The sequence below is a fragment of the Orcinus orca genome, chromosome 13, assembly GCF_937001465.1.
Source record: "Orcinus orca chromosome 13, mOrcOrc1.1, whole genome shotgun sequence".
NCBI lineage: Eukaryota > Metazoa > Chordata > Mammalia > Artiodactyla > Delphinidae > Orcinus > Orcinus orca.
Window position 1 is genome coordinate 53,670,951 of NC_064571.1, and position 27,366 is coordinate 53,698,316.

Here is a 27,366-nt window from a genome sequence, read left to right on the forward strand (position 1 = left end):
CGGGAGGAATAAACGCGAGTGGGGAGGCGGGGCTGCCTTCTTGGCCCGCCTCTCCACTTCTGCGATTGGCTGTGAGGCCTTGGGCCTCCTCCCCACAGGCCTGCGCCTGCGCGAGGCACAGGGCCCGAGTTACACCTGATGGTGGGAGGTAGAAACCCTCCGTTCTCTTCCGCGGGCGGGAGAGTTAGGTAAGCCCAGCCGGAGGCTCGGGGTGCGCGAGCCTCCCGGCGCTGCAAGCCACTTCCGCCAGCTACCCAACTGGCCGGGAATATCTGCCCCCGGCCGGTCCGTGCCTGCCGGCCCGCGCCTGCCGGCCCCTCCAGCGCCGCCCTTCCTGCGTGACCCAGGGGCTGCGGTGATGGACTGGCCTCTTTCGGATCCGACATTCTGTGTCTGTCCCTTCTTTTCTCTCGGTCTCCACGCTTGTGCTCTTTGATTATGCTTCTCAATTCGTCCCTCGTTGCCTACACTCCCGTCGGCTGAGGCTTGGGCAGAGTTCGGAGCGACCCAGTTTGGGATGGAGCTGCAGGTTAAGGTCCCTCGATTCCCGCGAAGGCTCCTCTAGGAGCCGCTCAGAAGAACCTTCTCTCCCGCTGCAAGCTTAAGGACTCGGGCCAGGTCAGACCGTGGAGGCCGGGGCCCTGGCCACCCGAGGAAGCACCTGACGAGAGTCCTCCTGGGCTCGCCAGGGCCCAACACAGGGCTGGTTTCTCAGGAGGGGCAACACTGGACCAACTTTTCATTCGTTCGTTCATTCATTCATTCAGTCAGTCAGCAAGCATCCGACTTTGGGTACCATTCACTGTCTTAGGTCCAGATCTGCTTCAGTCAGTTGCGATTCTGAGGGTGTCCCAGAAAAATATCTGAAGGTGTGTCTATTGAGAGACTATATTCTGGATTCCCTTCCCAGCCCCTCAGCTGAGGCTAGGACCTGTGAGAAACATTTCCTTTCTCCTTTCTTGCCATGCATTCTTTTCTCGACCCCCTAGTGCGTATCTTTGTATCAAAGAGGCTAGGTTTTGAAATGGCCTTAGCACTTGGGAGCTTGGGACCTTGGAGTGTTTCCTAATCTGTTTTAGCCTGTTTCCTTATCAGTAAAGTGTTTGCCTTGTAAAAATACAGTGTGAATTAAACGAGAGTGTTATTATAAGGCGTGGATTCGCCCCTTTGCCCCAGTGGGCGCTCTGTGTGTGTCTATAAAATATACACACATATATATATTTTTTTTCCTGGAATATTAACCACAGTGTAACATGTGGACTACTACTTTAATAAAGTCCTTACTTAATATTAGTCAATACTATGTATAAGCTATCTGTTAGGTAATTTGTAAATACATATATAAAATAACGTGTTTATATATATATATAGAGAGAGAGAGAGAGAGAGGGAGAGAGAGAGAGAAAGAATGTAAATATTTTTCCACCTTCCATTCATGCTCTGCTTTTGGTTGGAATCTGGCATGTGTAACTGGCATTGTCATTTTGGTATTTTTGCAGTACTGGGACTCCTTAGTTTAGCATAATGTTCTTTGAAGCTTCTTGGTAACACTGGCCACCATTCCAGTGTGTACCTGGTGTTACTTGGCATTTGTTGGAAAATGTGAACTACTGTGATGTTAGACAAGGGTCCATAATGATAAAAATGCCAACAGTTCAGCCAAATTGTATTATGGGGTTTCTAGAAAGCATAGCTTATATTTCCAACAGGGCAAATCATTAACACATGCTGTTTGTTTTCACCTCTGATTTTGGCAAAAAGAAAAAAACCGAATTGCTTAATTAGTCCTTGCACATGACTATTTTACAGAAACTAGATACAAATATTTAAGAAATTAGTAAATTTGTCCTTTTTCAGGCTCTGTGAGCTGTTTATACTATATTAGTCTATTAGTTTTTACATATATGCATCTTCCTATATTCTGACACTGTGACATTATTGCCCATAGAAAATTGACTTTGGTTCATGGCTTGTTTTTAGATGTTGGAGCATTTAGGACAATGGAAAAAGTCATTATTGCCTACGCTCTTTTCTTAATTTGTTTTTCATTAGATAGCCACTCAAGAAAACACCATGAAAGATACTGACATCAAGAGACTACTATATGTCCATCTATTATGCATATTTTCAATTATCCTAAGCATCTTCATTCCATCATTCTTCTTGGAGAACTTCTCAGTACTGGAAACACACTTGACATGGTTGTGCATCTGTTCTGTTTCTGTAACTGCCGTCAATTTAGTATTGTATTTAGTAGTGAAACCAAATGCATCTTCTAAAAGAAGTTCATTATCATACAAGGTAAGACTTATTTCTTGACAACTGATTTTTAGATGTAGGTAATGTTTTTATTACTGGATGAATAAAGTATTAGTCAAGTACTTATTGGGTTATTTACAGTGAATAAAGAAGCTGATTTTTTTTTTTTCTAGTCTGTAGCCTATTGCTTGCTGGAAGACTGTCTACAATGTTTGATAGATTCTTGCCATGTATTAATTGGATATCATAGCATTGTGAACCTATATAGTCATGTTTCATGTCATCATTGAAGATAAATATATCTTCAGTGTAGCAATATATATAAATACAGCAATCACACCTTTAAATCTTATTTTATAAGACATTTCAGTTTATTTTCATTCATCTTTTGCATTTCTGAAAGACAATGGGTTTTTCATAAATTACAAAATAAGCTCTTGTTTCAAGCTTGGCCTTCCTTGACTAAATAGCAGTTGAAGTTTTCAGACATTGGAATCTATTTTCTGGAATATTCACTACAGTGTAACACTTGACTATTATTTAAATTAATAAAGTCCTCACTTAACATTATTCAGTACTATGTGTATGTTCTTTATTAGGTAATTTAAAACACATTTACTGCCCTATGATTTAAAACACTCATTGTGTGTTTTATTATTAGATCTTCTTGAGCTCGAACTCAAGTAGGTCCCACACACTGATTTGCAGACATGCAGGTCTTTTTTTATGTGGATCATATAGTAACATGAATATGATTTGGGGAATTATTTAATATTGTGCTTTTCTTTGGTCCAGTTTTCCTAGGAATTTTGTTTTAAAATGAAAAAATATTATTATAATCATTATTTTCTATAAATATTTCATGTATCATCACACAAGAAGGACTGTGTTTGTGTTTTTTGTATCCTAGCACACTTATTGGTAAATATTTCATAAATACTGATTAACAACATAGTTCAATACTTAGCATAGAAACAAAAACATTTTCTGATTCTGCTGTTGGTTAGGTGAGTGGAACATGGGGATCGATTTTTGTCTTGTGGCTTTTTTACAGTGCTTTGCAAAGAACATGTGATCTGACTTCAGGAGCAGATTCAAAGAATATTCAGCTGTATCACACGTTATAGGGCTAAGTTGTATTTGTAGATAAAATCAAATCATTTGCTGTCCTTTAGTCATTCTCTTGATTCTTTAAGTTATTCATTTCTTTTTTAGGTAACCAGATTTTTGAAATGCTGTATCTACTTTCTTATGTCTTGTTTCGCCTTTCATGTAATTTTTGTTCTATATGGAGCACCACTAATAGAGTAAGTCTGAAATTTTTTACCTTAAGCCAACTATATTTTAAAACAGTCGTTTATTAAACCAAGTGCTAATTCTATTGGTGATTAGAGAAAAAACATGATGTGTTTAATCAGTGGATCACAGAAGGATACTGACATCATTGCCCTTGGTAGTGTTATTTTTTTAAAAGACAATGGAATAACTTAATTCATTAAATGCTCCTATTACGTAGTCTTTTGTCATGCAATTGCTTAAAGGGGGAGGTAGATGAGAAACTGTCATATACCAATAGGTGTGTGGCCCTTAGAACCTCTAAGGAAACTGACTATAATGATACATATAAATTAGTTATAAATAGTAAATGTGATTCTGAAGTGCTTGAAAAGAGTTTGTTTTCTTAAGAAAAGTCAATAGATTCTTGTATTTAATTACGTAGAAGCTAATGTTTATAGTTTAAAGGTAAAATTTAACTCAACACCTTTTCAAAACTGAACAGTTTTGAATTAGTGAAAGCCAAATTCATTAATATGTCTTATATAATGTTGCATTATAGTTTGGGAAAGTTCAGTTTAGCAGTGATAAATGATCATGTTGAAATGAGTGATGCAATACATACACACACACACACACACACACACAGCTATATGTATAGTTTTACATATATATATATACCTGGTTATATATACACATACTAGATTAACAGGTAATTATATTCTAGAGTGGGGAGGATAAGACCTTTGTAATGGGAAATGATAATTTCTCTGTAATCCATTTTAGAGTAGAATGAATGTCTGGAGCAGTGGTTCTCCAATTGTGGTTCTAAAACCAACAACATCAGCATTTTATCGAAATGCAAATTCTCAGGCCTTAGTCAGAAACAAATTTACCTAGTTCTCCAAGTGGTTCCGATATAAGCTAAATTTGAACCACGAATTGCAGAGAAAGTTCCAGAGACTATTGAGGAAAAAGTTAATGATCTAGAAATGGGTTTTCTTGCAATGGACAGTCTCAGTATCGTATGGCATTTAACACTTCTGAACTCTATCATCAAAGACAAATATTTGCTAGATTGTTTTTTATAGCTTGCATTTTGGTAGTAACATTTTTTATAGTCATGGTTTTGGTAAGACTCATGTTACCTTTCTAAGTGTAAGAAAATAGTTTTATACTAAATCTATTTAAGTAAAAAAGATTATGCATGTGTGTGTATATGCATCTTTAACACTTAAGAAAAAATTAATACAGTGTTTTTTTCCTAGGTTGGCGTTGGAAACATTTTTACTCGCAGTTACTTTGTCCACTTTTACTACTGTACCTTGTTTATGTTTGTTAGGACCAAACTTCAAAGCATGGCTAAGAGTTTTCAGTAGAAATGGGTAAGTTTGAATTTTATATTCTAGTGATGTTTGAAATTTAAAAAAAAATTAATGAGGTACTTTTCTATTCATGGCAGCTTGCTGATTGTTCCTTGAGTGTTTCTCAGCACTGTATGGTTCTCAGTGATGCTGTAAGGGCCCACTGCAGCTGGGGACTGGGGCCAGGGAAGGGTGGCATGCACTTGAGGGAGACCCAAGCAGGCAGAACTATAGGCCTCTCCCTCCACGTTAGCAAGATCAGCTCTGCTTTTTGTGTGTGTGTGTGTGTGGTAGAATTCCACTTAGCTTTTTGCTTGAAAAAAGGTTTCTGTTACCAAAAGAAAACTTTGAAAACCCCTCCTTGGGGATAATTTAATCACTGTGATAAAATTGCTACAGATCAAATTGCTTCTGTACATCTTATAATGTAGAATTGGGGTTCACCATCTAAAAATGTTTATTGGAACAGCTATAGTTTCTTGTTCAGCCTCTTTTGTGGTGAGACATCCGAGTGCAGGTTTCACAGGATTTTTTTTTTTTCTTTTTTTGCGGTACGTGGGCCTCTCATTGCTGTGGCCTCTCCCGTTGCGGAGCACAGGCTCCGGACGCGCAGGCTCAGTGGCCATGGCTCATGGGCCTAGCCACTCCGCGGCAAGTGGGATCCTCCCGGACCGGGGCACGAACCCGTGTCCCCTGCATCGGCAGGCGGACTCTCAACCACTGCGCCACCAGGGAAGCCCTTTACAGGATTCCCTTAGCAGCTGTATGTATTTTCAGCATCGTTAAGTTAAAATTTTCACTTCTTGAAAGGCAGTGAAATCATTTGTATCAGAAATGGTTGAGTTATAACTAAGAAAACTAGAAAGTTATTTGGTGCCCATGATTTTGTCTTATCACCCAGCAGCAAAAACTTCTTGAGCCCTTAACTCTGTGTTCTATGTTATGCAAACTCTGTGTGGAGTCTGATGTATTAGCTATGCTTCTCTCCATGAGGATCTTGGACATTCAAGGGGCAAGGATGAGATGAACAAAAACATAAGACTAAGTTTGTGTAACTCGAACAATGAAGTTTTAGGAACTCAGTAGGGTAGGAGACCACTGAAGAATGAGCTGGATGGGGGGATGATCTATGAAGGACTTGGATCAGGAGTAAGAGATTTGGTAAGACTAAGTGGGAAGGGGAGACACCCCGCGCTATGGGATGAATGAAACTATAGAAACTGAAATGAACATGGTATTTTTGTGTGATTTGGAAGAGAACAGCCCAAGTGGAGCAGAGGATGCTTGCTGAGTAGCTAGGCTCCATAAATTACTGACTTTTTCTTTTTGAAATGCTTGTTTGTTCCCCTTCAGAACCATCTTCTAGTGTTCATAAAGTCTCAAGAAAACAAAAGTGTCACATTGAACACTTTTTCCCACATTGTTACCATAGTATCCCAAATGGCATTAATTTCTTTTAGTATTTTAGTTTGACATTTTTAAACAGTGAAAATCAGTTGAAACCTTATTGGTTTGGATTGGTGATTTATCCAGCTTTGAATTCTGTTTCTGATAATAGCATTAATGGTGTACTTGGGGGAGATACTGTCATTTGATTCTATAGTCAGTTCTGCTATAAGATGGCATATGCATTCCTAAAAATCCTTGCATTATGCAAAACTGGGCAATAAGAAACACAGAACTTATGGGAAAAATGGGATGGGGCATAACACTCAAAAACTTCGTCAGTAACACATTAAAAAATGTAGGAACTTAATAAAAATGGCAGGACAGTTTAACACATGTTAAATGGTTAAGAATTGCATAAATATTTTAATAAATATGGCACTTTTCCTTGGACAAACCTGAAATTTGCTTTTGGAAGTAGATGTGGGAAGGGTTGCCTCTTGTAAGTTATTATGAAGGAGGGTTGTTGGAAAGCTAAGACAGATGTGGAAGGTGTGGCTCATATATGTGAGGGGAACTGAGATAGCTGGGAGATGGGTTTTTAAACGGTATTGAGATATAATTCAAACACCATGTATGCCACCTATATAAAGTGTACAGTTCAATAGTTTTTATTATATTCACAGATATGTACAACAATCATTACAGTCAGTTTTAGAATATTTTCATCACCTCAAAAAGAAACTCCATGTCCTTTACCTACCACTTCCTTATTCCCCCTCCCCTAGCCCTAAGCAACCACTAATCTATTTACTGTCTGTAGATTTGCGTATTTTGGACATTTCATGAAAATGGAATCATATAATATGTGATCTTTTGTGATTGCTTCCTTTGGACAATAGAATACTAGTAAAACTGTTAACAAGGGAAAACACACAGCAAAACTGGATTTATAAAATGGTGCATTTGAGTTTTGTTTTGAAGGATATATACATATATGTGTGTATATATGCAGATGTGCATATATCATTCTAAACAAAATTGTGTGTTTATTTGTGTATGTATAAAATATTTCTGGAAGGATATGTAATAAGCTGGTGATAGCAGTTGTTTCTGGGAAAAGGAATCAGAGTTGATGATAAGGGTGAGAGGAGGACTTAGCTGTCATTGCAGACACTCTTTTGTATTGTTTGATTTTCACTATGTGCATATATTACCTTTCCAGCTGAAAAACACTTATATCTTCTTACCAATTAATTGCTTATGATTCATGGCAAATATTTGTGTCAATTTGCGATGCTTATTTTAAATGAACAACATATATATATGTATAGTGTTAATTTATGCTGTTTGTTTGATTCCCCAGCAGTTAAGATATATACCACCAATAATTTATATATTTGTGTTTTATAGGGTTACATCCATTTGGGAGAATAGTCTCCAGATCACTACAGTTTCTAGTTTTCTAGGAACATGGCTTGGAGCCTTTCCTATTCCACTCGATTGGGGAAGACCATGGCAGGTTGGTTTCAACTCTTTAAAGCAACAAAGTAGATGTTTGTACAGTGATGGTAAAACTGATGAAGCTAACGAGTATGTTTATTTAAATTGTTTTATCGTTTAGTTAAGTAGGGATGCCAGTTCCCTCTGTCACTGTAATCTGGGTGATTTATTAGGGCCTGTCTCAGTGCCACAGGCATCCAGATCAGCCTGTTTCTATCTTCTAACACTATTTTTTTCTACATGTATAGGTGAATAAACAAGCTTAGTTTGAGAATATGTATAGGAGTTTAATAGCCTAGAAGTTTCAGGAATTCCCTATTTTTAACTTTGATATACATTGCCTTTGTAGTCTTAGATTCATATTTTCTTAGCTTGATTGATAGCCAAACTGAATGTTGATTTTGAGATTTTTTTTTCTTAAAGCATATAGCAAAGTAGGTTTTGAAATAGGGGCTTGTGATATTAGAGGAAGCTCATAAACATCAGGTTTTTTGTTTTCTATGACAATAGGATATAGCTAATAAGCTAGGGGAAATTAAGTGTTCTTTTTATCACCATTTTACAGATGAGGAAACTGATACCTAGAGGACATGTAATATTCCAAGGTCACTGAGCTAGTGATGGATACATCTTTGTTGTAATTTTTAATGGCTTCATAGTAAACCTTTATATAGTTATTCCAAAATTTATTTTAAAAATTCACTATTGATCATTTAGTACTATTTTTACTATTATAAACAGTGCTATGATAAACATCTTTGAATCTATATCTTAATGGATTTTTCCAAATATTAAGATGATTTCTCCCAAATCAATTGTGGTATTAAAAAATAAATATACTTTCTTTTTCCAACATGAAGAGAATTTTTCTCTGATCACAAAGACAGTATATATTTATTTAGACAATGTAAGCAATACTAATAATTATAAAAAGTAAGTAAAAATTATCAAATAGCCAGCCACCCAGAGACAACTCCCATTTGTGTTTCGGTGGTAATCTTTGCAGCTCTCTCTTCATGTGTGTAACTATTCATAATACACATATTATTATTTTTTTTTTTTATATTTATTTTTTGAGGTACGCGGGCCTCTCACTGTTGTGGCCTCTCCCGTTGCGGAGCACAGGCTCCGGACGCGCAGGCTCAGCGGCCATGGCTCATGGGCCCAGTCGCTCCACGGCATGTGGGATCTTCCCAGACCAGGGCACGAACCCGTGTCCCCTGCATCGGCAGGCGGACTCTCAACCACTGCGCCACCAGGGAAGCCCACACATGTGATTTTTAATCTTTTTTTTCCCTTCAACAGCATATTATGGAGCTCATTCCATGTCAGTGAAAATTTGCATTATAATACTCCATTATTTGGGTAAAATCATATACCAATTTCTTATGAATGGACATTTAGATTATTTATAGTTTTCACTATTACTAATTTATTACGAATTATTGTGATTATCATAAAACATATATCTTTGCAGATTTGTCTAGGTTTTTAAAAAAATTAATTAATTAATTAATTAATTTGGTTGCACCAGGTCTTAGTTGCGGCTCACCAGCTCCTTAGATGTGGCATGCAAACTCTTAGTTGCGGCCTGCATGTGAGACCTAGTTCCCTGACCAGGGATGGAACCCAGGCCCCCTGCATTGGGAGTGCGGAGTCTTATCTGCTGCGCCACCAGGGAAGTCCCTCCAGTTTTCTCTTTAGTGTAAATTCCTAGGTAATAAGTGGCTGGGTTAAATCTCTGCTATGTATGTCATTTTCCAAAGGCCCTTGAGGGATCTGAATTATATGTCTTGCACTTAACTGCCTACTTTTTAAGTCCATTCTTTGTGCTTTCTATTAGATGTTGTGTCTCCTAGACAAATGAGTTGTTCTTTTACGTTCAGTAAGTCTGGTAGGTTTGCCCTTCTCTACTATATGTTATGGAAATCCCTGGAGGTTTGGGGTGTGTGGTGTCACTGATACCCTTCCCAAGGTTATAATATTAATAAAGGTTTCCTTTATATTTTCTTGGCCATCTCAGTGACCACTGGGAAATGGGGATTCATTTGTACTCAAGTTACAATCTTATGGAACTTAATTTCATTCAATAGTGTCAGTGATTTCTAAATTGGAGGACAAGCAAAATCATTGAAAAGTATACACAGGAAATTGTATTTTAATTCCTTACTTTCAGATGTATGCAATTAAATCTAAATACAAAGTATCGATATATAAAGCACCATTGGCCCTCAGCTTATGAGTTGGTAAGGTACTATGTAATTAGCATGTTAGTTTGCGTATAGATGGAATATTTTGGAGTGTAAAAGTTTGATATGTTACACTTGTATAAATCTTCTCTTTATAAGACTATGCAGAAATAGATGTTGAATTATGGGGAGTAGATGCCCTCTGTACAATCTGGGTTTAGGTTTCCGTAGAAAATATATTTTTTGATTATTTACAATTTAGTTATCTATTTTCGATTGTTTGGGCTTTTAGCTACTGACTCTCATTTTTCTACCTCAGTTCTTGTTTACAATAAGAGGTGAACCGGATCCAAATTAATGGTATCAGACTTTTAAAATTAATATAAAGTTTCTATTTGAATTATTGACTTTAAAAAAGGTTTTCTAACTAGCTAATTTAATATGTAACAAATGTTGGTCTTCATTAAGAATGTTTCATTTGACTGGAATATTACTGGTTGTTTAATCATCTTTACTGTTGAGTTGTTTTTAAAGTATTCCAAGTTAATGACCCACTTATTCACTATCATCTTTTAAAATTATGATAGATACTGTTGGTGAAATAATAGAATTGATGTATAATTAATCATCTTTTATTCATATAATAATCACCTGCCCCTTTCCCTTTTAGCAATGATTTACTGATAAACTAGAGAAATGTTGAGGCATCTTTTTTGTTCACTTTTTATTTTCAGTGAACAAGTTTTTTGTTCTGTTTTGGTTTTTTTCTTCATAAACCTCACTACAGAATAAGTACTCCGTGTGGCTCATGGTGCTGACAGAATCTGCCAGAGAAACAATAAACCAAATGAAAGATCATGGCGTCACCTCAGAATGGAGATTTTTCTAGAGTAAAATTTCACGAGAAGATAACTATATATACTTCATTATCTAAACTGTAATATTATAGTATTAGGAAGAGAGGTTAGTTCTCTATTCCTTGTAGCCCAGTAAAGATTTGATATGTTTGTGGTAAAGCAAGCTTTTCTGGATTGGGATCTGGTTTTACTGATGTGTCAGTCAGAGAAACAAGGGTATCTGGTTAAGCAATTATACTTTCTTTAAAAACACATACCATCCACCTCACAAAAACTTTTGCATGTTTAGTTCCATTTTTTCTACTTTGAATTCAAATCTGACTTCGTATAAAATTTCCAGAGGCCAAACATAAGATTATAATGATGTGAGTTCTGTACTGAGCAATTTCAAGAATATTTATATTTTTTAAGTTGTTTCATCATTAAATGACTAGAAAGGCCCATTGAAAATATATAACCTCAATGAAAAATGTTTTTCACTTACTAATAGGAATTTTAAATAATTTTAAGTAATGACAAATGACAAAAGATACCTTTATAGTATCTTTATAGTTGGAGGAAGCCTTCCCTTTCTAGGAGGCAGCAAGAGAATTTGGTGAAAGAGAATGTGGTCGGTGGCTGCCCACTATGTTGTTGGTCATCTTTATTGTTTTCTTTAAAAATAATTGAAAGTCATCTTGCTTCTCTTCCTTGCCTTAATTATTACATTATAAACATTTGAATTGCCCATAACCCAGACAGCCTTCTTCAGCCCCAGAGAAAGCTTCTAGCTATAGTTACTGACAAAATGAATATTTTGACCATGGAAGATCTTTGTACATTATAATTTGATGCATTATCTGCTGTAAAAATAGCTAATCAGTAAATATTTGTTGAGTTCTTACTGTGTACAAAATACATATTCTGTGTAAGTTATAACAGATACTTAAATATTACCAGGACTGGAATTTAATTGTGTGGTAATGATAATTTAGATTCATATTGTGATTTAGATTCAGATTTAATATGCTCTAAATATTTTGCAGAATAGATGGTTATGAGCTTTTCATCTGGAAAATGTCTTAATTATCAAAAGTCGGCTAGTATTTCATGTTATTAAAAAAATTAATGGGAGGTTGGGAATTGTTGTTGGTTATTCTGAGCAAAGGAAATTTACCATGAAGTTTTTAAACCCACATGTTTTATTAATAGGTAGACAGATAACAGGATGATTAAGAGCTCTGACATCAGATTATTGAGTTCAAATCCTGGCTCTGCCACTTGCTAGTGAGGATTAAATAATATAATCCTTCTAAAGTACTTAGTTCAGAACCTGACACATAGTTACTACTTAATTACTGTTATAGGCATTTATGACCTATAAAAGGAGTAGGTTAATGACTGTTTTTTTAGCATTACCAAAAAACCCTGCAAATTCCATTATTTGAGTTCTCCAAGTGTTAGAGCATGTTAACTGTCTCAGTTTATTGTATTCATGCTGCCCGATAATCCTTAAATTGGTAGGGTGGATTGTTAAATCATCTTTTTGTTTCCCTGGTATTTAGGTATTTAGGGTATTTGGATTTCATGTAATTTTCAATTCTGTCTGACATTTCGGATGGCAATAGAAAGAAAACGTCGTATCTGTCTGTGTATGTACCAGGCATGGGCTTGGCACTGTCACACAGGCAACTTAATCCTGGTAACCCTAGTGCAAGGTAGAGTTCAGTCCCACTTCTACACAAAAGAAAGCAAAGTGTGAGGAGAGGAGTACACATCTTGTTCAACATTTCTTGGCTGATTAGAGGAAGACTCAGGATCCAGCGCCCCAAGACACCTTGATTCTCTTTATCCCTGGAGACTCTGAAACATAGCTTTTCTTTTTAAAAAATGGCCATAGCTTAGATTTTTGGGGGAAAAGGTTGAGTAGTTATTATATTGCGTTTCTTTCTTCACGTGAGAATTTCATTTAAGTGCTGTGACCACTCTGGTAGTGTTTGTATTTTAGACCATAAAATTTAATGTATTTGTAGGAGAGTATTTGAAGCTAAGATGTGAAGCTTTTGTACCTAGAAAACCAACAAATATCTTTAAACTCTGGACTTCCACGCTTCTGTCTCCAAAATGGAATTGACCCAGAGAATCAAATCTCTTCTGAGCATATTTATTTCTTATAAAGTTAAAAAGCAAAATGGATTGAGATTGTCTTGAAAACAATTTTAAGTTGTTTAAAAATATTTGTACTTGTTCCCATCAGATACCAGATAAATGAGGCATTGTTATATTTAAAAACTTTTTTGTTTTCTCTGGTTTTATCAGGTTAAAACATTAATATCTGTGAAACATATATATTCATTTTTAAAAGTCACAGATGCCACAGATAATACTTTCATAAATTGAAGCTGGAGATCATAAGGATAATTAAATGAATCACTGCAAATAATGACAGAGTGAGGGATAAAGCTAAGATTATGGATTTAATTATTGAAGGGTGCATATTTTTAGGTTAATTGGTGTTTCTGATGCTAAAGGTGTTATACAGTATTTTAGACAGACCAAAATAAAATATTAATGTATATGAAATATGAGTTACATATTTCGAGCATGGAAAAAAAACTATAATGCGTAACTGATAGAAAATGGTTTTGGATTTAAAAGGTGGGTTCACTGTTGGGCAGTGAAGTTGAAAATGATCTGCTAGCAGAACTTTCCTGTGAGGGAGAAGAGTGCTGGCTAAGGTAACTCATTTGCATGGTCCTGCCAAGGACCATTTATCGTCACTTTGACAAGAAGTTCCAGCCTGGAGACTGTGGACCTCTCCACAAATAGCTCTTCCTAAATCTGTGTTCTTAGTCACAGGAAAGTGGTGTGGTATACATGGCACAGGGAAGAGATACAAATAGAGAGATGTATCCAGATGAGTAGATTCATCTGTACATGTATTCCTACATCAGACAATAACATTTGCTTTAAGGACATCTGGAAAAACACATCACTTAAAACCAAATTCAGAGGAAAATACAAATAATCATTTAAAACCAGTAGAATTTTGAAAGTAGGTTTTTAAAAATGAATTCTATCAGTCATGCAAATGTAAATTTGTGGTAAGCATGATAAACAAAACATATTAAAAAGTAGTTTGAAATTTAGAACTGCCTGGGTTTTAGCTCCCTTTTTTATCTGAAAGAGCCAGTAATCCTAATGGTTGTGAGTTGTTCTAAGTGTTTCTAGGTTTTTTGATCTGCAGATAGGTCAGTTTTCCCATGATATCTATCATAGTACATACCTCTCCAAAAATTATATTGAAACATTTTTTAAAGTTTGTGTTATTAAAATTTATCTAAAAAATTAAATAATCTTAGTTTGCCCCTTAACTGCTTGGTTTATAGTAGGGGCTCTCAATAAATAGTTTTGAATATACAGAGCCATTCAAATGGAGACTCTTAAAAATGATAGAAATGCCTACCAATGGTTGGTTTAAAATCAGTTTCTGTACTTATACTTCTTAAAAGTTATGAAAAACGACAGGTAGGAGCAAGAATCACCCGTCTATTTCAGTGGTAAGGCTACATATGGTTAATATAATGCCATATGCTATATAGCTCTTGAGAGTTTTCTCTTGTAAGCTTTATGCTCCCCAGACATTTCATGGTAAGAAAAGCAAGTACTAAAGATGCTTATATTACAAGGGCAAGGGAATATTTCCTGCAGCACAATATAACATTGCTCATAAACTATTAATATTTTATTTGTTCTAAACTGCAGGCTCTAATTATCACCTATTAGAATACCTAAGAAGTACTTCCATTAGTGATCATGTAAGTTTAATTTTTTCAAGTTAAAATATGTAATATACGGAATGATACTGATGCATGGCACTTTACAGCTTTCATGACAGATTTTTAAGTATTACTTCATTTAATACAAGAGCCCCATGTTTTAAGTACAAGAGGTATTATTATCCCTGTTTTGCAGTTGGGAAACTGAGGCTCAGGTGTTAAGTGACCTGGCAAAGGTCACATGGCCAGTAAGTGGCTGACCTGGCCCTGCATCTCAGATCATTCTCACTCCAATGTCGCATGCCATTTCCTAGAAAAGCAAAGTAAAGCTCCCAAGTAAAATATATTTTTAAAAGTAGCTTAATGTTTTTATATAATTAGCTTTTTAAACTTTTTGTTGAATATTTTAAACTAATTTCAAAAAAAGTCACCATTATCCAATCCCAAATACCTGATGAAACCTGCAGCAGCTTATAAACTGCCATAGTCAGTGATATACCAAACTAGCTGTTTTATGGAGTAAAAATGTAATCTATTTGCACTTGATATATTGTGCATATTATAATTAAAATGTATTTAAACTGTTTACTCTCAATCCACACAAATGCCATCTACGTCATTGAAATTGATCCTTAAAATTCTGAAACCAAAAAGTGAAAGGTCATTGTATTTCTTTGGCCAACTAGAACAGTTAATAAAAATACTTATTAGGGTAGAGTGATGAAGAGTACAGGGATTTTTTTTTTTTTATTGTAGTGTAGTTGATTCACAATGTTGTGTTAGTTTCTGGTGTACAGCAAAGTGATTCAGTTATATATATGTATCATATTCTTTTTCATTATGGTTTATTACAGGATATTGAATATAGTTCCAAGTGTAGGGATTCTTAACCAGGAGTCCATATATGGGCTTCAAGTCTGTGAACCCTTGAAATTATATGGATGTGTGTATATACACATCCAACTACCATCTAATGGAATTCATGCTTCCTTCTCGTCAAACATGATCCATATATATGTAGATGTAATTTTTTTAAAATACTTTTAAAGTACTTAAAATTTGGGCAGGATTTTAAAAATAGCTTTAGAGATGGTATATTTGAGGAATGATGGTATTCTAGATTATAATGACAACTTATTTCATATGTGCCTATTAAAAATATGAACTAAAAGATTATTATCAATTATAACTCACATTAATTGGTCACTTGTACTATGTGCCAGATACTGTTATAGGTATGGTTATAAGTATCACACATCACATTGTCTCATTTGATCATTACAATAACCCTATGAGGTGAGTTTTACAGTGATCCTTATTTTGTAGACGAGAAACCAAGGCACAGAAAGGTTAGGTGACTTGCCCAGGGTCACATTTTGGTAAACTTTTTTTTTTTTAAGATTTTTATTGGAGTATAATTGCTTTACAATGGTGTGTTAATTTCTGCTGTATAACAAAGTGAATCAGCTATATGTATACATATATCCCCAAATCCCCTCCCTCTTGCGTCTCCTTCCCACCTTCCTTATCCCACCCTTCTAGGTGGTCACAAAGCACCGAGCTGATCTCCCTGTGTGATGCGGCTGCTTCCGACTAGCTATCTATTTTACATTTGGTAGAGTATATATGTCAATGCTCTCACTTCATCCCAGCTTTTACCCTTCCCCCTCCGTGTCCTTAAGTCCATTCTCTACGTCTGCATCTTTATTCCTGTCCTGCCCCTAGGTTCATCAGAACCTTTTCTTGTTAGATTCCATATATATGTGTTAGCATACGGTATTTGTTTTTCTCTTTCTGACTTACTTCACTCTGTATGACACACTCTAGGTCCATCTACCTCACTATAAATAACTCAATTTTGTTTCTTTTTTATGGCTGAGTAATATTCCATTGTATAAATGTGCCACATCTTCTTTATCCATTCATCTGTCAATGGACACTTAGGTTGCTTCCATGTCCTGGCTATTGTAAATAGTGCTGCAACGAACATTGTGGTACATGACTCTTTTTGGGTTTGTTTTTTTTTAAACAATCCTAACCATTTACTGCTTAAACAGGAAAAGGTTTTTTTTGTTGTTGTTTTTTGTTTTGTTTTTTTGCAGTACGCGGGCCTCTCACTGTTGTGGCCTCTCCCGTTGTGGAGCACAGGCTCCGGACACGCCAGGCTCAGTGGCCATGGCTCTCACGGGCCTAGCCGCTCTGTGGCATTTGGGATCTTCCCGGACCGGGGCACAAACCCCGTGTCCCCTGCATCGGCAAGCGGACTCTCAACCACTGCGCCACCAGGGAAGCCCCCAGGAAAAGTTTTTTAAAAAGAAAAACACCAAAAATGTATCTGTTAAAAGAGTGTCATTGTCTCATACAGTCCCACCCTTTTCTTGAAATTGCAACACAACCTCTAGATTTCACAAAAAGAGAAATCCAAAATGTGGTATCTTCATAAAGAAATGGCACACAGATCTGTATGTTTAACCTAGTGCCTTCAATAATTTCTTTGTCTGGGTCAGTATTGGTTTCTGCAGAATTGGAATGCTGTCTGGAATAATGACTGTGGGTCATCTCTCCATTTATAAGTTCAATCATACGATATACTTGCTTTTCAAATAACTAGCAAAGAAGAAATTAACAATGAAATCCAGTATTTGCTGGATCTGAGGGGATGACTCTTTTTGAATTATGGTTTTCTCACGGTATATGCCCAGTAGTGGGATTACTGGGTCATATGGTAGTTCTATTTTCAACCCATAGTGGCTGTTATCAATTTACATTCCCACCAATACTTTTCTCCACACCCTCTCCAGCATTTATTGTTTGTACATTTTTTGATGATGGCCATTCTGACTGGTGTGAGGTGATACCTCATTGTAGTTTTGATTTGCATTTCTCTAATGATTAGTGATGTTGAGCATCCTTTCATGTGTGTGTTGGCAATCTGTATATCTTCTTTGGAGAAATGTCTGTTTAGGTCTTCTGCCCGTTTTTGGATTGGGTTGGTTGTTTGTTTGATATTGAGCTGCATGTATATTTTGGAGATTAATCCTTTGTCCATTGCTTCGTTTGCAAATATTTTCTCCCATTCTGAGGGTTGGCTTTTCGTCTTGTTTATGGTTTCCTTTGCTGTGCAAAAGCTTTTAAGTTTCATTAGGTCCCATTTTTTTTTGTTTTTATTTCCATTTTTCTAGGAGGTGGGTCAAAAAGGATCTTGCCGTGATTTATGTCGTAGAGTGTTCTGCCTATGTTTCCCTCTAAGAGTTTTATAGTGTCTGGCCTTACATTTAGGTCTTTAATCCATTTTGAGTTTATTCTTGTATACGGTGTTAGGGAGTGTTCTAATTTCATTCTTTTGCATGTAGCTGTCCAGTTTTCCCAGCACCACTTATTGAAGAGACTGTCTTTTCTCCACTGTATATTCTTGCCTCCTTTATCAAAGATAAGGTGACCATATGTGCGTGGGTTTATCTCTGGGCTTTCTTCCTGTTCCATTGATCTAAACTTTTTTTTTAATTGAAGTAAAGTTGATTTACAATGTTGTGTTAGTTTCAGGTGTTCAGCAAAGTGATTCAGAATATATATATATATATATATACACACATATATATATATTCTCTTTTAGATTCTTTTCCATTATAGGTTATTGTAAGATACTAAATATAGTTCCCTGTGCCATACAGTAGATCCCTGTTGTCTGTTTTATATATGGTAGTGTGTATATATTAATCCCAAACTCCTAATTTATCCCTTTCCCCCTTTCCCCTTTGGTAACCGTAAGTTTGTTTTCTATGTCTGTGAGACCATTTCTGTTTTGTAAATAAGTTCCTTTGCGTCATGTCGTATCCTAGGTTCCATCCAGATTAATTTCCCAGGGTCAGATATTTAACAAATGGCAGAGCTGAGACTCAAATCCAGTCTAATACAAAAATGAGAGCTTTTTCTTTTTTTAAAATTTATTTATTTTTGGCTGCATTGGGTCTTTGTTGCTACTCCGGGGCTTTCTCTAGTTGAGGTCAGTGGGGGCTACTCTTTGTTGTGGTGCGCAGGCTTCTCATTGTGGTGGCTTCTCTTGTTGCAGAGCACAGGCTCTAGGGCACGCGGGCTTCAGTAGTTGTGGCACACAGGCTCAGTAGTTGTGGCTCATGGGCTCTAGAGCACAGGCTCAGTAGCTGGGGCACATGGGCTTAGTTGCTCTGCGGCATGTGGGATCTTCCCAGACCAGGGCTCGAACCCTTGTCTCCTGCATTGGCAGGCGGATTCTTAACCCCTGAGCCACCAGGGAAGTCCCAAAAATCAGTGTTCTTAATCACTATTCTGTACTACTTACAACATGCTCTGAAATATATCAAACTCTTTATATTGGTACATTTTCCTTTCCTAAAAAGTAAGCAGAGTTTTATAGTAATGCCTGATCAGAAGAAACCAGTGTGGTCTTCAGGTAGAAATAAGCTTATATAATTTTGAAATGTCTTTCAACCAGCAATAATATTGATTTTTTAACAGAAAAAAAGTTATATCTGTATTATTTAAGATGTTTTTTAAAGCTTATTAGGGTGAAATTGTTTTATTTCTAAGAGAAAAATAACTTATTGGTAGTACGTGTACCAAGAGCCTATGTATCAGGCCTTTGTTAATGCTGATTATTTTAAGAGAACACTGACCTTTTTTTAAGTGCTGAAACATATAAGGAATCATTCGGTTTAGAAAAAGGATAATAGTAGTACTCTAAGCAAGATACTTTCTTCACATGATGCAGCTACTCAGTTTTTTAGTTTTTCTTTTTGACAGTAACTAATAATTTTACCCAGTTGCATTATCTTTTGTCCATATTATCTTTTGTTATGCAAGAGGAATTTTTTCTTTTGTTTAGTGATTTAAAAAAATTTAAATTTATAAAGAACTGGATAAAAAGAAGATGGTCGTTTGGTGGTAATCACTTGTGACTTCCTTTACATGAATGTCTTTGAGTTTTCTATTTTCCTTAAACAAAACAAGATATATATATAGAGCCATCTCAGATTATCATAATTTGGAGAAATGTTTATAGCAACGCAGTTGAATTGTCTCTTCAATAGATGATACGGTTTGTTTTTTTAATTCTATTTGTGGCATGAGGAACGTTAAATAGAAACATCTCCGTATGTGAGACAGTAGTTTTAAATGGAAAACTTCAAGATCTAATTATGAAAATATGTGATTAAGCTACGATTGTTTGACAAGTCAAAATGAATTGTTGCCATAGGATAGTTTTAATTTTTTTTAAGCAATATTAAGGTTAGCAGGAAATTGCTTGAGGAAAGGTTGTTCGTTGGCAACCTTCCCCAACTCCCTTCAACAGCTCCTTTTGCCATTCCCTATTACGGAAAGTTGCCCTTATATAAAGAGAAATTCTCTTTTAAAAAATGACTATGTTACAGTTAAGGACTACTTATTTCAGAAAAAATCAAGCAGGAAAGCCTGGTCCATCACTAGCAAACAGTCTCCAAAGCCAGTCCAACATTTTAATTTGCTGATGGCATGGATTCCTTGACATGTTGAATAGCAGGTGTTCCAAGCCTTAACCCCTCTTAAGGCAAAACTTTCTAACTAATATTGACTTCATTTTTGGCATTCCACTGGAGGTGAAGTATAGCAGCTGTTTAAAGAATGTGTGTGTAAATGTGTATATATGTGTTTGGAAACAAAGAGCCACACTGAAATTACAAAGTGAATAAAATAGAATTTAGAAACCCAAATTGGAATTTGGCTGAATTCATGAGGGAGTACGATTCTCCCTGCACTTTGACAATGCACCCTTTACCAAGGTGCAGATGCTCGCAGTTGGCCGATGATGCATAGATCCACCACGTGAGAAACAGAGGAAAGAATATTATCCCAAATGTTTACATAGTGTTAAATAAAAACTACTAAGGTAAGAAGGTCAGTGCTTTACATAGTAAACTATGCATATTATTTTATTTGTGACCCCCCATGTGTTAAGATGGGACACTATTAAAGCAACAATCACTTAAAAAGCAACAACCAACAAACCAGTATTTAATGTGGTACTTAAAATTAATAATTAAAACCAAATGGAAGCAATGCCTAAAGTAACTAAGATAATTCACAATAAAAACCATTAGTGCAGGCTCTACTTATTGTAAATGTGATAATTCAACATAGGCTAACCTAAAATGTACCTTTAGAGATAGAATAAGGATATAAGCAAAATATTAAATAAGATTTCAGGAAGCCCCTAAAATTATTTTTAAGAACTTCAGAACTGATTATATGCAAAAAAATATTAACTATAAGTTTAAGTTCATTCATACATGACCTTATTTGAAGCAGTGTATTTTCATTCACTAGCAAAATTCATGTCAGTAAGATATTTTTGAAGTATTTTATTTTCCAGAGAATTCACTACTTTGAACTAGTTTTTCCAGTGATTAGCCTGAATTTCAATGGAAACCTAAGTCTTAACTGAAGACATGCTTCTGAAAATAAGGCAACTTTTCTACAATCTGTTTATGAACAGAAAAAAAAATCTTTGGTTTTAGTTAAACTAGCAGGAAGGATTTTGCAAAAAAGAAATACTAAAGAACCAAAGCAACGAAAAGGCTCTTAATAAGCAATGGGAAACTCCAAACCCCATCAAGGTCAATAGAGTACCTAAGGCACCTCAGGTTCAGATGATACAATCATCTTTGCTTAGAGTTCTAATCATCTATATACAGGATTTTTACCATCTTAAGAACATGAAGCCGAAAAGGTAATGTCCAACAATGATTATTGTAAGAAAGAAGAAAATCCTAAGAGTTGATAAATGGGAGAGATTAGAGATCATCTCCTCTACGTCCCAGATGAGGAAAATGAGGCCCAGTCAAGAAACAGAGGTGACACCAGAGTCCTAGTCCATTTCTCTTAGGGCAGGACAAATGCTAGATTTTAACTTTATTGGCTAGGAAACCAAGTGTGAAGAGTTTCAGAGATGTGAATTTGAGGAAGAAAAAAAAAAAATTCCCATCAAATCCCCAAAGGCAAGTTGGAAATAAATGTATAATACTTTACTGTCTTAATTCCTTTATACCATGTGTTGGACAACTTAGCTCATATACTAATTGAGTTATACAGTTCTTTTCAATTCTATCTAAAAATAGCAGACCAAAATTAAATGAGAAAGTTACATCAGATTCCATTTGAGCATACATAAGGCCATGGTACTTAATGCGAACCACCACTTCTTGGGAGAAAGAAGACATCCACTGTCCAGTTCAGGAGAGAAAGCTCCTGACCAGTTATCCAGTAGACTCTCCGCACGTCAATGGGGAAGATGATGCTTATATTTTTAAAAAAATCTCTACAAAGCTCACACACAAGACAGTACATCCTAGATTTGTGACTGCTATGAGCATTTAAGGCTGTCATTTTCAAGTATCAAAGTTTAGTGTTCCATTACCCAATCTGTGCAATAGACATAGCTATAAGCTCACGTCATGGAAATTAACAGAAGCTCACCAAAGACATAAAGAAATCATAATTTAGGCAACAGCATTTTTAAATGTAGGAAAGGCTGGGAAAAATTTTATGGATTAGATTATGCTTCTCTGAACTGCATTAGTTTGTTCACACTGACTGAAACTTTGTCTAACACTATTGTCTGTTGCATGGCATCTGGAATAAGGTAGATCAACAGCAGACCAAACGAGACAGCTTAATTAGGTAACAGAACTAGTCATTAAGATGGTTCACCTCTACCACAGTTATACAGTCTGTTTCCCTAGAGAAAGATTAGAAATGGCTCCAGTATACCAAATAAGCTTCATAGATAAACAGAAAATTTTTTTAAAGCAGGACCTTTCAAAACCTAGGGACTACCATGCACTGCTCGAGGATGAAATAAGTCAACGTTATTTACTTCTGGCTTGACGTAATATTGTGAAATGTAATATGGCTGGAGAAAATGGGTATTTGGAAGCCAGTATGTCATTTAACTTATACTCTAGGTGTGTACATAAGCTGTGGTTCTGTAACTTCTACTGTGGTTCCAATATCTATATCTGAAAGGTGAAATCAGTTTTATTATGAAAGCAGTTGCTTTGTTATAAATTCCATGTAACATGCTTGAATTCTAGGTCTTTTCAACACAATTTAAAGTTTCTTGTGATTTGGTCAGCATACACCCTTTTCGTTTCATTTGATATACAAGCCAATGTGGAAATTAGAAAAACAAAACTACCAACTAGTTCAGAGAGCTAAATTGAGTCCAGGATTATGGCAAAGTCTGACCCAAAGTTTTAATTTGTAATTTCAGCATGTAACTCATGCAGTTTGGGGAGCATCAAACTAAATCTACAATTGCCAGAAACCTTTGTTACAGTTGAATGCACATTAACTAAAATGTGTACATTTTTAGTGTTCATGATAAATGCAGATATGACCTTATTACACTTTTGGCATTCTTTGAGAAAGCACATTAAGCTTTAATATAGAAATATTTAGGTTACACTTGTGCTCAAGTAATAATAAAACATTTGTTCTTTTCGATCTCATACATTCTCTCCTCAGGAATGGCCCATCTCCTGCACGCTTGGAGCGACCTTTGGCTACGTGGCTGGCCTTGTTACTTCACCACTCTGGATATACTGGAATAGAAAGAAACTTACATACAAGAACAATTAATTGGAGCAAAGGGAGAAGATATTTCTTTGTGCAGATTCCATAAAGACTGTGCAGACATGTATATGGTCTAAGCCAGGCAGTTCCACTTAACAGCACTGTTTTTTATATAGTTACAACATGATGTGATTGTAGCTTTTTAAACTATGAAACCCCTGAGAGATTGTACCTTCTAGTTGAAATAAAGTATTTATAATAGATTGTGGCTTCAGATGCTGTTTGTTGCTTCTTGGACCTTTAAGAAACATTCTTAATCAACTTTATAGAATTCTGAGGACAGGGTTTTTTTTTTTCCTTTCAAGTTTTAAACTGCTTCATTATTTTTAAGAGGTCTGGGTATAGCTTTAGCATTTCATATGCTTTCTGAGAGAAATGGACAGTTTACTTGGCCACTGAAGACGTTTCTCACGTAATTAAACAACAGTTTATACATCTTGATCCTATTCTTTTTTTTACTGTGTGTTTCTTTGGAGTTAAAATGGCTATGATAGCCTCATCAAAAACAGTCTTCAATCCCTTCTGGGTTAAAGCTGAACATTCTACATAGCAGCACGCACCTATCTGGGAGGGAGAAAAAAAAATCACAAATATATACAGTCTTTTTTACAACAACTGATACCACACAAATACACCATTATAAGGAAAATCATAAAATGCAAAAAGAATGAAATCATCCATATTTATGATACCCAGAGATAGCTAACTGTTAAAATACTAGTGTATATTCTTCCAGACTTTCTCTATGGAAAATTCTTTCATTCATCAAATATTTACTGGGTACCTACTATATGCCAGGCTCTGCTTTTAGGTGCTGGGGATCATGTCAATGAACTGAGCAAAACAGCAAAGTCTCTGCTGTGTGATGCTTACGTTTGCTTAAGTTCTACTGGGGGAGGAACACACAGAGGAATATAGAGCAGATGGTGGCACATGCTACAGGTTAAAAAAAAACAAGCAGAGTGAGGGAGGGAAAGGGTGCAGAGGACAATGGTGGTGGTCAGAGAAAGCTGCTCACCAAGGTAAAGTCTGAGCACTGAAGGATACCTAGGGGAAGAGTTTCCAGGCAGACAGAGCCACAGAGGTAAAGACCCTGATGCAGGAGCATGCACGGAGCATTCAGGGGGTGGGAAAGAAGAGGGTGAGCAGGGGTAATGGCAAGAGAGGCAGTCAGTGAGGCAGCCTTGAGGTAGCGACCTCGAGTAAGGACTTTGGCTTCTACTGTGAGAGGGGACCCACCCATCCATCCATCCATCTATTCGTTCGTTCATTGAAAACTTACAGAGCACTCTCATTTGCCAAATGTGAGAATAGAGCAAGGAACAAAATTAAGTCCCTAAGCTATTCTCATGAAGCTTATATTTTAGAGGGACAAGACCGTGGACTAATAAATATAGAGGTAGAATATGTGGTCTGGAGAAAAATGGGGGAGGAGATAGGGAGTGGGGAGAGGTCAGGCAAGGCCTCACTGACAAGAGTGATATCTGAGTGAAAGAATGAACAATGTCTACATCAGGAAGACTATCCCAGGCAGAGGGGGCAGTGAAAGGACAAAGGCTCTGAGGCAGAAGATTAGGGAAACCGCACAGAGGCCGAGTGCCTGGAGCACAATGAGTGAGGCAGAGAAGTAGCGGGGCCTGCACACCAGGGTGAGGGCTTGGGCCTTTCTTTATTTGGAAGATAATAAAGCCACTGGAAGATTCTGAACAAAGCAGGGAGCTGATGGAGCTTCTATTTTTAAAGTCTCACTGGTTGCTGTGTTGAGAACAGGTTAACAGACACAGATGGAAGCAGAAAGGTGAGTGAGAGGCTGTTGCGGTAATCCAGGCCAGAGAGGGAGGGGGCCTGAACCAGGCTGCCAGAGGAGGGGAAAGAGAGGAGCGTTTGCATTCTGGGTATATTCTGAACGTAGAAAAATATATTTTGCTGGAGGGTTCACTGAATGGTATGAGAGAAAGTGCAAGGTCAAGTGTGACTTCAAGGTTTTTGACCCGAGTAACTGAGAAGATTAAGCCTAGGGGATAAAATTGGGAATTCTGTTTTGGACATGTTAGTTTTGAGATGCTTACCACCCGGATGGACTTGTTGCATGACCAGTTAGATAACCAAGTCTAGAGTTTAGGGAAGAGGTCCAGGCTGAAGATAGAAATTTGGGAATCTCAGCAGCAGACGGTTCAAACCACAAGACGGATAGAAGCTTACCAAGCTTAAAGGTTGAGTGTGGATATAGAAGGAAAGACATCCAAGAAGCTGACTGCGGATCCCTGGACCCTCAACATTCAGAGATGGGGAGATGGAGGAGAGGCCCACGAGCGGGGAGAAAGCCCAAGAGAGGGCGTTCAAGGAAGCCAAGTGAATGTGTTTCAAGAAGGGACCAACTGTGCCAAATGCTGCTGACAGGTCTAGAAAAGGTGTTTTGCAACCACTTTTTTTCCCCTTAAACTACATAATAAACATGAACATCTCAGCAAGTAAATTAGTATAAATTTTTAATAGATGCAGGGGTTTTTTTTTGCCATTATAAACAATGCAGGAACTTTATGGCTGTCTCTTTAAGCACATCCCGTATAATATTCTTAGGATAAACTCCTCCCTATGAAATTGCTTGATCAAAAGTGTACATGACTTTAAGGCTTTTGCATGTTGTCGAGGCTTTTACTCAAAGACCAACAGAACAACAAAGTACCCAATTGCTTACACCTGGAATGGTGGGTATTCTAATTAACGTCTCTTTTGTGTGCCAATTTTATAGATGGAAATTGAACTTACATTTGACTACTAAGGAATATGAACATATTTTTTATCTTCAATGGCAATCTGCATTTTTTGGAGAATCTCCCATTGATGTTCTGAGTCCCTTTTCCTATTGGGGTATGCGTATGTCTTTTTCTGATTAATCCTTATGCAAGGGGTTCATGTCCACTAAGGATATTAACCCATTTTTCTGCCATAAATGTCAAGTTTGTTATATGACTTTTAATTTTATTTCTGGCATTTGATGTCATATTAAATTTTTACGTAGTTAAATCATCAGTGCTTTCATTTATGACTTTTACCTTTATGAAATTTAGAAATTCCTTCTCTAAGATGACAGAATTTAATATGTGAAATTCCTTGCTAGTAACTTGTTAGTGAAGCTATTTATCTTTTGCTTTAGGAAAAACTGTTCTCCAAAAAGTTTTCTTGCTTTCTTCTGCCTCCTGATAGTATTTTTAAAAATACCTTATTATATTCCATTTCCACAAAAGTCCTATTAAAGTCATAACATCTAAAAAATAGAATCCAACCATGTTAGGGGCAAATGGAGAAAAAAGTAAGCCTCACTTTGGGGAGAGGAAGAAGATAAGTTAAAAGGTATTTTGTGCATCACAGTTATATTTTTAAAATGATAATATATTCCACCTTGCATAAAAATTCTCTTGTGGAAGAGAATTCAACAACACATTTCTTCTCCACCACGAGTCTTCACTGACGACAGGGCCTGATTAAGCAGCCCCTATTTGTGATGCCTCTTTGTACACGTGACTTACTAGGAAAATATTGTTGGCAGTGTAGCACAGGTTTAGTAAAGGCCAGAGTGAGGCCTTTACTGAAGCCCAGCTCTGCCATTTACTACCTGCCGGACCTTACAAGTTACCTGACAAGGCTGTGCCTCTGTTTTCTCCTCCATAAAACAGAGTTACTAGTAGACCAACCTCACTGAGTCGAGGCAAGGATTAAATGATCTAATGCATGTAAAACACTCAGCACAGTGCCTGGCATACAGTAAAGCACAATAAATATTAGCTTCTATTATCACCTTAGCTTCATTTACATTTACTTTTAAATTCTGTAAAGGTTGCATTACCTCTTTTGCTAGTTTCTGTCCTTGTTCCACACATATAGGTTTTTCCTTCATATCATTCAGTCTTGCTAAAGTTTTGGGGTCATCTCGCAGATCAATCTAGTTAAGAAAGGTTAATGATGTCCCATAATATTATCAGTCTTTAAAGATAAAGCATGTAATCCCATTTAACCCCACGTATCAAAAAAGGATTACAAAAGAACCTAATCTTTAAAACCAACTAATAAAGTAATTGCTTTCTTTGACACTACTTTTTCCAAAAATGTGACAGAATTTATTATAACA

General features: G+C 36.4%; 2 protein-coding genes across 2 annotated transcripts in view; one reads left to right on the plus strand and one right to left on the minus strand.

The window, feature by feature from the left end:
• The first annotated feature begins 31 nt into the window (after positions 1-31).
• Positions 32-23,440, plus strand: PIGF (phosphatidylinositol glycan anchor biosynthesis class F). Its single transcript, XM_004264990.3, has 6 exons — positions 32-188; positions 2,053-2,301; positions 3,475-3,566; positions 4,803-4,919; positions 7,698-7,806; positions 23,130-23,440. Exons 2-6 carry the CDS (start codon positions 2,074-2,076, stop codon positions 23,241-23,243), a joined length of 660 nt encoding a protein of 219 aa, XP_004265038.1. The 5' UTR covers positions 32-188; positions 2,053-2,073; the 3' UTR covers positions 23,244-23,440.
• RHOQ (ras homolog family member Q) overlaps positions 20,512-27,366 on the minus strand; it is a 38,531-nt gene continuing 31,676 nt past the window's right edge. The window contains exons 4-5 of the mRNA XM_049696380.1: positions 27,085-27,180; positions 20,512-23,801 (exon numbers count right to left, since the gene is read on the minus strand). Coding sequence (XP_049552337.1) covers positions 23,646-23,801; positions 27,085-27,180 — 252 coding nt within the window. The 3' untranslated portion in view covers positions 20,512-23,645. The remainder of the gene's footprint in view (positions 23,802-27,084; positions 27,181-27,366) is intronic.

Coding starts and splice junctions, on each gene's coding strand:
- PIGF (XM_004264990.3), top strand. CDS start 2,074: ATGAAAGATACTGACATCAAGAGACTACTATATGTCCATCTATTATGC. Junction 2,302..3,474: donor GAAGTTCATTATCATACAAG/GTAAGACTTATT, acceptor TTTCTTTTTTAG/GTAACCAGATTTTTGAAATG. Junction 7,807..23,129: donor ATTGGGGAAGACCATGGCAG/GTTGGTTTCAAC, acceptor TTCTCTCCTCAG/GAATGGCCCATCTCCTGCAC.